This window comes from Sus scrofa, chromosome 8 (assembly GCF_000003025.6).
Source record: "Sus scrofa isolate TJ Tabasco breed Duroc chromosome 8, Sscrofa11.1, whole genome shotgun sequence".
Classification (NCBI taxonomy): domain Eukaryota; kingdom Metazoa; phylum Chordata; class Mammalia; order Artiodactyla; family Suidae; genus Sus; species Sus scrofa.
The window spans coordinates 65,645,042-65,658,300 of NC_010450.4; the positions used below are offsets into that span (position 1 = coordinate 65,645,042).

At 39.7% G+C, this 13,259-nt stretch overlaps 1 protein-coding gene and 1 pseudogene across 1 annotated transcript in view; one reads left to right on the top strand and one right to left on the bottom strand.

Annotated features, from left to right (window-relative positions):
• The window catches only part of LOC100525933 (transmembrane protease serine 11A), a 48,454-nt gene that overhangs the window by 9,491 nt on the left and 25,704 nt on the right, over positions 1-13,259 (bottom strand). Inside the window, 5 exon segments of the mRNA XM_013978753.2 lie at positions 683-854; positions 3,240-3,278; positions 6,750-6,910; positions 9,248-9,287; positions 9,290-9,314. Coding sequence (XP_013834207.2) covers positions 683-854; positions 3,240-3,278; positions 6,750-6,910; positions 9,248-9,287; positions 9,290-9,314 — 437 coding nt within the window.
• Positions 3,432-6,010, top strand: LOC110262113 (annotated as a pseudogene).

Genomic DNA, 13,259 nt, shown 5'->3' on the forward strand with positions numbered 1-13,259 from the left:
GTTGATTCCATACTCCTAATTTACCTCCCTGACTTACCTTTCCCCTTTGGTAACCATAAATTTGTTTTCTGTGTCTGTGACTTTATTTCTGTTTTGTAAATAAGTTCATTCATATCATTTTCAAAGATTCCACTTATAAGTGATATATGATATTTGTGTTTCTCAGTCTGACTACATCATGTACCACCTTTTCTTAATCTATTCATCTGCCGATGGACATTTAGGTTGTTTCCATGTCTTGGCTGTTGTAAATAGTGCTGCTATGAACATTGGGGTTCGTGTATCTTTTTGAATTAGAGTTTTTTTTCTGGATATATGCCCAGGACTAGGATTGTGGGATCATATGGCAGTTCTAGTTTTAGTTTTTTAAGGACTCTCCATACTGTTTTCCATAGTTGCTGCACCATTTTACATTCCCACAACAGTGTTCCCTTCATGCTCTCTCTAGCCATAATTTCTGTATTTAAAACCCTGATCAATGTATACTAGGATAATGACTACTACTCCTACTGACTTTCCAAATAAGTGCAAGTTTAACATTACTTTAGAAAAGAACATGAAAGAAGTTTTTTTTCCTCATTTTACCTCAGTAATATTTGGGGGGGCACTGGTTATTACTCAGAAGATAATAAAACCCAGAGTTTTTTTTATCAGTAGTAGTAAGTTAATGTCAGTTACTTACGTCTTAAAGCAGTGTGCTGCAGTAACAAGCCACGTATTACTAATCAAGGTGGCCCCACACTGATGCACGTTATTATGCTGAAGGGAGGCTTGCCACGGCCAGGCAGCTTTGGCTGCCATGTCTCCAGACATTATTCTGTTGACTATTAATGGAACGGCCCGTTTACCACAACCTGAAAGAGATGAGATCATTAAGTTATGAGAAATGCCGTTATAATCCTTGAAACAGAGAAACTAGTAGGTGCTGCAGTGCCATATTTGCACTTGTCATTTTGAATGTGCACAGTATTAATATCCACCCTCTGTATTTCCTGACGGTTGATATCTTGTCCACTCCTTCCATTTATAGATGTGGGCCTAAAGAAGTTAGGTAAGGCTGTAAAGGGTTGACATGCCACAGTCTGTGACCTGAGGACTTGCAGTGTCAGTTACCCCATGTTCTGGGAGCTCCTCCTAAGATTATTCTTCCCAGGTTTAGGTGATCCCACTGTGTTACTGTGACATGAAGTCCTCACCACAAGAACTGGTCAGAAGAGTAATTGCCAGTTCCTTATAACTCCTTCTCCCATACATTTTCGTAAGAGACTTGTCGCTAAAGTGCACCTGGGTTAACATCCATGATCAGTCTCTTACTCTTCAGGATGGAGGGTTCCATGTTCCCACAGAAACATCACATTCAAGGGGCTCCATCATGGCACAGTGGTTTAACAAATCTGACTAGGAACCATGAGGTTTCGGGTTTGATCCCTGGCCTTGCTCAGTGGGTTAAGGATCCGGTGTTGCCGTGAGCTGTGGTGTAGGTCACAGATGCAGCTCGCATCCTGCATTGCTGTGACTGAGGCGTAGGTCTGTGGCTACGGCTCCGTTTAGACCCCTAGCCTGGGAACCTTCATATGCCACGGGAGCGGCCCCAGAAAGGGCAAAAAGCCAAAAAAGACCAAAAAAAAAAAAAAAAAAGAAACATCACATTCACTCTTGATGGGAATAAATATGTTATTATGTGCATCAGATCAGAGATGAGGGTTCCTTAGGGTTCCTACTAAGAATTAAGCCTGTTTAGAGATGGTGCTAATAAGGAAAATTTGGTAGGTTCAGTTCTTGTTCCAAGAAATTAGTTATCAAAAAAGAAAACTCACTTTATTGGTACTGATTACGCTCCTACTGTGGCAAATCATTTTAGAAATCCATCGCTCTGCCATATCTCTAGTTGAAACTACCATTTTTCTCATCTGGAGGACCTGAGATTCCCTGTTCATCTCTGTACCTCCATTGCTGCTCCTCTAGTCCATTCTCCACACTGAAAGCCGAGTGACCTTTCTGATAGGCGTGAAACACTTCAGTGATTCTCTCTGCCTTCCAAATAGAGTCAAAATGTTTTGGCATGGTTCTGATCCTTGATCACTGTTCCACCCCACACTGACATTTTTTGATTAAAAGAAATGACCATGTTCCTCCTTTTTTTTTTCCTTTCTTCTTTTTAGGGCTGCAACTGTAGCATATGGAAGTTCTCAGGCTAGGGGTCAAATTGGAGTTACAGCTACCAGCCTACACCACAGCCACAGTAATGCAGGATCTAAGCTGCATCGGCAACCTACCCCACTGCTCACAGCAACGCCAGATCCTTAACCCCCTGAGTGGGGCCAGGGATCGAACCCGTGTCCTCATGGATACTAGTCAGATTCATTTCTGCTGTGCCACAACGGGAACTCCCAATGTTCCTACTTTTCCTGAAGACATTTTTCTATACTGCTCCCTTCTGCCAAGACACTCAACCCACTTGTCATTTGATTTGTGGTTCTCCCTTTCTCCTGTCTGAGGGATCACTTTCTGAGTCCACAAGACCAGGTTGGCTGACTTTGTGTTTGACTCTCAGAGCACTGTGCACTTTGTCTGTCATAGCGTTTATCACACTATTTTAACATTTCCTGATTCATGTCTTCCCCAACCTTCAAACTCCTAATTTTAGAAGAGCCATCCTGTCTTACTGACACATATATTCACTTTCTGGCACTTGGTGGATGTTAAAAAGGTATTTGGTGAATGAATGAATAAAAATTTTAGTGGGTTGGCAAGACACAGGTGAAAATGAATGAACATCTTTGGTCAAATTCATCACCACACTTATATAATCTTTCCAAATTTAAGCCATAGTGATATGAAGTGAGTGGAGCTGCTGTCACCCATGAAGGTGAGTGTAAGTAAATTTTGTAGGTTTGTCACAAATCATGGGGTCTATTTCTTCCCCACGTATCACTTCATTATTTTATTTCTCAGCAGAAAGCATATTTCATAGCATTTAAAAAACTTAGAAATGCAAGCCCCTTTATTCCAAACCAGAAATATATAATTTCTTCAAGTTGTCCCCAAATTTCCAACCATGTAAAATGTTTTTCTTGAGCACTACAAAAGATCAGTCTTAAGGTTAGAAAAAAAGTATTTTCATCTTGGGTTCAATTGTGATTCTCTCTCAAAGAAAATGTGGGACATGTCAGGGCTAATATTTGAAGATATTTCTGAAACAGAAATTGAATTTGTTTTTATAAGCTAACTAGACTTACATGCTTGGACAGTTAGCCTCCCTGTTGAAGAGCTCATTGCTGAAAAAGAAAACAGAACAGAAAATCATAGACTTGGGGAATAGACTTGTGGTTGCCAAGGGGGAGGGGGAGGGAGTGGGGTGGTTGGGAGCTTGGGGTTAATAGATACAAACTATTGCCTTTGGAAAGGATTAGCAATAAGATAGTGCTGTGTAGCACTGGGAACTATGTCTAGTCACTTATGATGGAGCATGATAATGTGCGAAAATAGAATGTGTACATGTATGTGTAACTGGGTCACCATGCTAAGTGTAATGGTTGGGAGTGTAACTGGATTTTTAAGGAAAGAATTTTTAGGGAGAATGATTACACCTGGAGGTAAACACAAATAACTAGCTAGTGGAGATTTCCAATTCTGCCCAAGTATTTTTACTTTCTACCTCCAGGAGGGAGAAGAAACATTAACACCTTAGTTTTGAAAATGACCCTCTATCACACTTCTGAGTTGGGGGTAATCTAGTTATTGTTCAGGGCTGTACATGGTACAGGAGAAAGTGGTGGGAATTGGAGCCCACAGCAACATGTAGGTGGCGAGCCTTTTGCAATTGAAATGAGTTGAGTTTTGCTTTGGCACGTTTCATCACACAAAGGACCCATACCACACAGTTCTTTGTCAAACCAGAACATAGATTCTTGACAAATTACAGATAAATCATGGGCTACAGGGTTATTTCTAGACTTGCTTGAGAATTTCTGCGGTTTTCCATTCATTTGAAGTTCCTCTAATTAAGTGTCAATGGAGAGCAATGTGTCTATAAGAATCGCCTTGAGGAGCCTACTGAGCTTTCTACTAAATGGGCCTTTCCTAAGTGCTAGTAAACACTGCTCTTTTTACGTTTGGAAATTTTGGGACTTTCAAGGTTCTAGCCTTTTCTACCACCCATCACTTGTATTAATGTTTTCAGGTTCCCAAAGCATATGCACAATTTCCTAGCTTTCTGAGGGGTAACAGCCTATATGTTCCACATTATATTTTCTATTTTCCTGAATATCTTCAGGTATTTCTTTGATTTTAGGAAGAACAAACATTATTATTGCAAGCTTACAGATGTGAAAATGGAGGCCAAGGCCTGGGCCAGTTACTTGGGTGGTCCTGCAGTGACTCAGGGGAGTTAGAAATTAGGTAACTCTCAGATCAGGTTCTCCATCAGCACATCCTGCTCTTTAATCTTCTCTAATCATTAAAATAAGCTGCAGGTCACAAACAGCCTATGAGAAACAAAAATCCTAAGTAACTGGTGACCATTTTGTGCTTCATTTCTGGTTTCAGATAGCTCAGGCTTATGAGTTCCTGCTTATTGGAAATTACATAGAACACATCATGTAACTTATCAGAACTTCCACTATGTCACAACCTCAATTCATTTGTTTTCCCCACAAATGGGAAAACAAAGAGGGTGGATTAAGCCCGTGACAGGTCCTTGGCTCCTGAGTTGGGAGCGGTCGCCAGGTTTATTCCCTGAGTAGCTGACTCTTTCTCATCAGCAGACTCCTGCCCATCCCATTCCCTCAGATTTTCACTTCCTGGTCAGGCTTCCTCTTGAAGAGTCAGCCAGACCCTTCCTTGCAAGGGCAGGGCTGCCTATTTCATCTGAGATTAATCATGCCTACTCTGATTCTCTTCTGTGGCTGTAAGCCTGGTGTTGGTTGGAATTGGTAGGGGCTCTGCACTTGTCTGCCAGGAATAGATGGTTGTGGGAAGCTGCTTAACATGCAGGGGTACACAGCTTTCTGCTTGGCTGGACGCCTCCGAGTCTTTAATAGGCTAATATAAAGGATGAATTTCCAAGAGGGAAATATCATGGAATTTCTAAAATGTGACCACAGACTGCCAGGTGCCTGGTACCGCGTTGGCCGGGCCTTTGGTGGGCTTTTCAGGGACCAAGATGTCTATAGCCAGCGATTTCTACCTGCACTACTACATAGGACACAAGGGCAAGTTTGGACACGAGTTTCTGGAGTTCGAGTTTCAGCCGGACGGAAAACTTAGATATGCCAACAACAGCAATTATAAAAATGATGTCATGATCAGAAAGGAGGCTTATGTACACAAGAGTGTAATGGAAGAACTGAAGAGAATTATTGATGACAGTGAAATTACAAAGGAAGATGATGCTTTGTGGCCCTCCTGACAGGGTTGGTCGGCAGGAGCTTGAAATTGTGGTTGGAGATGAACACATTTCTTTCACCACATCAAAAATAGGTTCTCTTATTGATGTTAATCAGTCAAAGGATCCTGAAGGCCTTCGAGTATTTTATTATTTGGTACAGGACCTGAAATGTTTAGTTTTTAGTCTATTGGATTACATTTCAAGATTAATCCAATCTAAATTGTATGTTTTTTTGAAACTTTTTATATTTAATTAAGGGATGGGTGAGGGAGGGGTTGTCATTTATAATACTGGGGTTTTTATGAATGCAAAGCAAACTTTTTGTATGCAAATTGAAAATAAGAAAATACATGAACACGGAGTTCCCTTGTGGCACAGCAGGTTAAGGATTCCATGTTGTCACTTGTGGCACAGGTTCTATCCCTGCCCAGGAATTTGCGCATGCTGTGAGTGTGGCCAAAAAGAAAGAAAGAAAGAAAATACATAAACGGACTTAATGGTTATCTTCACTTGGGTCCAAGTGGGTTGGACAGCCCCCACATGCATTAAATTCTGTAAATAAAAACCACCTTTCATTGAAATGTTGCTCTAATAAAATATATCAAAGCCTGAAAAAAAAAATGTGACCGCAGAAACCTTTTTTAATAAAGCCTCTCAAGAAATTAGAGATCTAGATTTGAATCTTTTCTTCTTTTAATCACTGTGTCCTTAGCCTCTCCTCCCCCCCCCCACATCTATAAAGGTGAATTTTCCTACTTCATATGAATATAGAAGTTAGATGCTGCATGTAAAGGACATAGAGAAGGGCCTCAATAAAGGTTACTTCTTCTTTTAGAGAAGCAGTAATGGTTCCAGTGATTTCTTTTCTAGTTTAGTGATTTTTAAAGCATTACTTATAAGTTGGCTCCAAAGTTGGTTTACCATTTCCCCAAATGCCCATATGGAAAAAGTCAACACAAACTTCATAATTCCACTATTTACAGAAACTATTAATATTTTTAACAGGCAACAAATGAATTTATGTTTTAGAAACAGAAGAAGAGTTGTTGCTAAGCACTTGGTATTTTCACCAGCTTAGTCATGGAGGCAGTGGCTGGGTCAGATTAGTTCTGTTAGTGGTGAAGATTTGCCTTTATTTTGGGATGAGCTCCAGTTAGCTACTACAGGGAAAAAACACATCACGGCTAACTTCAGTCGTGCTTTCATCTGAGAATAATAAAATCTGTGTCACCTTTTTAACTTGAAGTGTTTTTTCATCTGAATTCTAGCTATTACTTGGAATGGAAATAATGGAAAGTAAGTTTAGGATTAGACATAAGATGGATTGAATAGAGAACTTCATATAGAAAGGGCTACTTACCATTAACTTCAACTGATGAGGCATTTATTGATAAGGCTCTGGTGTTCTTTATTTTCTCATTTAAGATGCTACGGATTTTCCTCTTTCTAACTGTCCTTGGCTCGGCAGATGGGAACTGGAACACTATAATGACATCTACTTTCACATCATCTTCCTCTGGACTACAACACACAAGAGAAAGGTACTTGTTCAAAGAATACATCCAGTATTTTCTTACGTTCTTCTCTTCTCCTAAATTATGCTTTTTTTTTTTTTTTTTTTTTTTTTTTTTGCTTTTTAGGGCCGCACCTGCAGCATATGGAAATTCGCAGGCTAGGGGTCAAATCGGAGCTGCTGCCAGCCTATACCACAGCTCATGGCAACACCGGATCCTTAACCCACTGAGTGAGGCCAGGGATTGAACCAGTATCCTCAGGATCCTAGTTGGGTTCATTACTGCTGAGCCACATGGCAACTCCTATGCTTCAGTTTTTGAAAGGATCAAGAGCTGTCATCTCACATGAATACTCATATATGTCACTCTAACTCAAGATCGTTTCGTATGTTCCCTCTTCAAGTTTTCATTGTTTTGAGTACATTTTCCCCATTAAGTTGAAAGCTTGGTATAGAAGCCGAGTAAGACTTAGACACCAAAATGTTATCACCCAAATCATAAACTCTGAGGACTGGAAAAAATTTTAGCAGTCCCCTTGGCTAGTTACTCATCTGATACCTTAATCAGCTCTACAGCATCTATGACAAGTAGTCATCTAATCCCAACACAGTAATTAAAACGATGGGAAATGTACTTCCCTAAGGAGGCTACTTCTCTTTGGTCAGCTCTGATTTTAGGAGATTTCTTCATTTGGAGTAGAAATATATCTCCCTATATCTTCCATTTCGTAGGCTTAGGTCTACAAGTCAGGACATAAATAAAACATCAGTTCCCTCTTCCACATAAAATATGTGAAGACAGTGATAATCTTGGTCTTGGGTCTTCTCCAGATTAAACACACCCAATTCCTTGAACTTTTCCATATAAACAGGTTCATGTCCCTTCACTTATGGGATTGAATTTTTACATACTTGTAAAGTGGGAAAACCAAACAATTAAAGGTCGTTAAGGACTTGTTGCTGTGGCACAGTGGGTTAAGAATCCGACTGCAGTGACTTGGGTAGCTGCGGAGTTTGATCCCCAGCTCAGTGCAGTGGGTTAAAAGATCCTGTGTTGCTGCGTAGGTCCTAGCTGCAGCACAGATTTAATTCCTGGCCTGTGAACCTCCATATATTGAGGACCATTAAAAAAAAAAAGGTCTTTAAAAAATTGGAACCCTATATATTGATCTGCCATCTCATTGAGTTGTACACAACAAAAGATCCAAGCTGTAAAAAGCACTAAAGCCCTATTTTCCTGAATCCTTTTATTTAATAAAAAGGGGAATCATGTCAATTTCAGGGCATTTTATATATTGCAGTTCATTTAGGCTCTGGAATGTGAATCTATAAATAATCAGAATTTTGTGTCAAATATATGACCAAGTGATGTTCCCTTTTCTTAAATTGGGGGAAAACATTGTTTACCAGATATAATTTCTCTGGACCTACACAAAACTTACATAGTGATAATGGCTGTACTTCAGAGGGGCTTGTAAGACTATGATAATTTTTCTAGAATGTTATGGTGAGTCACAATTTGAAAATGGAGGGCATGAAATCTAGGAAGTTTCAGCAAATAATATGCTTTTTATCTCCTAAATATTATAGGATTTATCCAGTTTATACTGTATAATCCTTTTGGATTACCCAATAAAGTTGTAAGAAACTTGGAATAATCTGCAAATAAGGCATTAGCCTATTGGTGACAAAACTATTATTTCCTTCAAATAAATCTGTCAGAATAAATTAATTTTCTTTTAACAAGATGAATCACACAGCCCGGAGGTTTGTATCTGTTATGTATATGTTCTGCTCTGTACTTTCCAAATAACACAATTGAAACCTCTGTTCAATTTCTGAAGCTGATAGTAGTCTTACCTCTTCACCACAATAAACAGAACTTCATTAAAATAGGAACATCTTTTTGTCTGGGCATGCCTCCTGCCACAAGGACTTCATTACAGGTAATCCTAAGATTCCACTTTGTAGTCAACTCTGCCTTCTTAAAATTTTTGAAAGGACATGTGTATGGAAAGGGTACAGTTTGGTGCACACAGTGACCCGTGGCTAGGTTTTCTCAAGGCCATGGGTTCAGGTAGTCCCCGGCCTTACAATCAGCTCTTGGGTTTTGAATCCTGGGTCTGTCACTTGGGGAAATTTGAATGTATTGCTTAACCTCCCAGAGTCTTAGTTTTTGCGTTTACAAAAATGGTGGTCAGCCCTGTACCTCGAGACTCTTGTAGAGGCAGTATTTATGAGAAATCCTATCCAAGAGCTAAACCCATAGAGGCAACAATGCATGTACATCTTATTGACCTTTTTCCCTCCAGGCTGTGAATCTACATTTGCCCAAACATACATACGTCAGTCTGACCACTTGGTTCTTGATATAATGCTTGTTCAAGGCGAATCTATAAATATTTCATCCACCTGTTATTACAAGAGAGAAACTGTGTGTTAATATTTCGTAATAAGAATATACCCCTAATTAAATGTTAAAGCAATAGAAAATGTCTTAAAGAGTAATATCATTATTTAAACCAGGGGTTCTCAACTCTAGTAGTATAACAGAATCATTTGTAGAATTAAAAAAAACAAACACAAACAAACAGGCTGGGGCCTCTCTCCCAGTTTTGGTTATAAACCATCTGGAGGGACCTGGGCATCCATAGTTGTAAAGTCTCCCCAGGTGACTAATGTGCTGGTGTAGGTATCAGGGCAGACAGTATCTTCCTAAAGCTCCATGGGAGGTGAAACAGAGCACAGATGGGACATGGAGGGAGAGAACCTTGGCTCAGTATGCGGTTTGAAGCCTGTGCTGCTGCTCAGGTGCCGGACAACCTAGGAAAAGTTCCTGAATCATTTTGAGCCTCAGTATGCTAGTTTCTGAAACAAAAGTAGTGATACACTGCTCATAGGGTTGTGAAGATTAAACACATATAAAATGCTGGGTATATTTTGGTAGTAGACTCCTGGTGGCTCCCTGGCCCCATGAAGAGTCTCAGATTTCTTTGCAGATCTTTGACTATAAGTAAGTACAGGGAAAAGGATTTAGAGATGGTAAGAGCCAACTATTGATTTTCTAATTGTTGTTGATTGTGAGCCCTAGAGTAAGTCAAGGAGAAAGAGTAAGGTGGTTTTGCATGTTTAGGTCAAAGTTGTATTGTTACTCAGTTTATGTCAACAGGGAAGGAAAAGAAAAGCTACTGTTTTTGGTCCATTTACACAGAATGAATTAATTGCCTGCCAAGGCATCATGGCACTGTGACTTATAGCACCTAGATTTTGGCTTGCAGTATCTGCTAGTGACCACTTGGTGGCAACAGTACCATCTGAATGCAGGCACTGTACTTTGATAGATGAAACAAAAGTGCGAAAACTGCAAAGAGGCAAGAAAATTAACTCTCATTAGAAAAGCCCAAAAAATAAAGATAAAGGGAAGAGTGTTTCAGAGATCAGGAAACAAGTTATGACCTCCTTAGCACTATCAAGCATTCATAAATGGGAAAGTCGGGAAATAAAATATTCATGATCCCTCTTAACCCTTGTAATAACTGTATGAAATAAGAATTATTTTGATTCTTTGTTTGAAAAGGAAGCTGACACTTGAGACATTATGTGAAAGATACTCAGAAAGGAAAGCTTAAATAGGCTGAGGATGAATTGAAATTGTTTTGGAAGATATATTTTTGCAGGAGTGACATTGTTTTAATCATTTCTCTTCTACACCCACAGTCAGTCCTAGTACTCAGTATCTGGGGGAAATCCAAAAGAAAAGAAAAGGCTAACAAAAAACACAAGGAGAAAAGTATTAAAAGGAAGAAAAGGAAATAGCAGTTGGTATTTAAAGAAGTTTGGTTTGTAATTATCCTCTGAAATTCCACCCACAGTAGATCCCTGGGCTGTTTATGACTTGTTGGTAAAGGTACTGGATTAAGTTTGTGACTGTGGATGACACCATTCATCTGGCAGAGTGCCTGCTGGGAAGAATATCTAACCCCAGAATCAGTTCCATCCTTGGACGGTTGGGGTATCTGGGCAGATAGGACCTAAAGAATAACATAGGAAGAGTCTAGCTAGAAGTAGCTTCAGTAATCACAGAAATAGAGAATTTTCTTCCCTATAATTCGAATTCCAGGACCCTGTCCTTATAAAGCCTCATTAGTTGTATCTGGGGGAGACTTAGGATCTTCAGAGGATCCAGGTACCCAGGAAAACACTTTGAGAATTGCTGGGGAACAGAGACTGGCTAAAAGGGTTCCCACATGAAAGGAATTCACAACAGAGGGGAAATCGGAGAAAACATGAAGATAAATTTTATTGCTGAATAGAGTTTGTGTATGAATTAGCTTTCTAGAAACACCCCCCCCCCAAAAAAAAAAGTTTCCCTGGCAGAGAAAGGCTTACTTTATCATAAACATCCTGCCAGCACTTTGGCATTTTAATTCTAAATATGCAGAAGTTTAGAAGAACACTTTTTTTAAAAAAAGTTGTGTGCCAACTTGTAAATTTATTATTTATTTAACCTAATGGTAGTGATTTATAAATCTACCTTGCCTCCCATTTTGGGGAGCATTTGTCAAGTTTTGTAGTTAGTCTCCTAACGTTGAACAAAAGACCCTTTTTCAGGGTAGTACCTTTTTATGTTTGATGATTTTGAAATGCTGGAAGCTGCACTGAGATTAAGTTCTAAGAGGGCAATTGAAGGTTAGTTGGGTGTTTAATGAAAGAGTTAGGGAGAGGCCTTCAACTCAAACAGACGCACCCAGCCATTCAGCTGTCTTTTCCCAGCCAACTCTGTTCACACACGTAGCCCGCCTTTCCCTGTAGACGCTTCCCAGCTGGTTTCTCTCATAGTCTTTGTATTCACGTGGGGGTGTTTCAGGGCTGAGACTGCAAACTTCAGAGGGATATGCTACTGAAGATTGGCCGGTGGAATATGAAAGCGATTTCTTCCAATATCACACCAGATGAGCTCCTGAGAACTAAGAGTTAGAGCCAAAAGCATGCTGAGAAAAAAACCTTTAGATCCAGTTGCTTTCTCCTGGATACTATTAGGGATACTTTAAAAAACCACACCTTTAACCTTAAATACGGTTTAACTGAAGTTGCTTTACTCTAAGGATTGAACTTAGGTAGAAGTAGAGACTAGGACACAATTGCCTTTGAGCCTCTGGTCACAGAGTTACAAGTTTAAGGGTCTGTCACTGACACCCCCCCCCAATCAACACTGCCACCGCCTTCCATGCTTGGCAGCACTGTCTCAGGTGTGACCCCCCTTTCCCTGGGTACCTGCCCTTTTCAGGCCATTTCTTTGGTCCGTAGCTCCCTCTCCACTCTGCTAGCTCTGCTTTATTGAATCACAACTCTCCTTCAAGGTATATTTCAGATAAGACCTACTTTGGGCTTATTCCTTGAACCTCAGAGTAATTTTTCCTCTTCCTGTCGTAATTGTTCTTTTCCCTCTTATATCTTCTACTTCTTAATATAGTTGCTTATGCAAATACAGTCTCTCCTCTACTAAACTGCAAACTCTTATGGATAGGGACAGTTATCCATCTTTCATACTCTACAACATGTACAACATGTAGGAGGGCAGCATCCTTTTTTGAATGAATTAATACAAGAAAGTGAGACTTAGAGTTCTCTTGTGGCACAGTGGGTTCAGAATCCAGCATTCTCACTGCAGTGGTTTGTGTTTGCTCCTTGGCCTGGGAACTTACACATGTCACAGGTGTAGCCAAAAATAAAAATAAAAAAAATTAAAGTGAGACTTTATTTATCAGAAAGCTTTGCATTTACCAAGAAACCTTCATAAGAGTTTTTAATGAGATTTATATCATATTGAGATTAGTGCTCCTAGAGAAAAAAGAAAATTCCTATGAACTATTTGAAGGGAATTTTTTTCTCCTTGTTAACATTTTCAGTAATTTGGCTCCTTAGGGAAAGCTCCATGGTGAGACTACAATAGCTGTAACAGTAGGTGTAGTTATTACTATTTTCTGCCACCTGTGCACCAAGCATAAACTCCATTATATTTGAGCTTGTTTTGCTTTACAAATCAACCCTCTGAAGTAAACCCTATTATAATCTGTATCATATAGATGAGGAGGTGACTTGCTGAAAGTGACACAGCAGTGAGCCAGATGACCTCAGGGTGAGGACACCAGGTGGGTTTTCAGTAACGGCTCCTATCCTCTGACATGTAACAGGCAGCATGTAAGGGTTACTCCTCTCCAAAGGCAGCCTGTATTCTTTGCCTTCTAAAAATAAGGACCATAATCTTGATAGTTCTTATTGCAATCCTTTAAAGTTGTTATTGTATCTATTTAAAATCCAGATTTTTGTTAAAACCCAGGATTGGAGAAGTTAGCT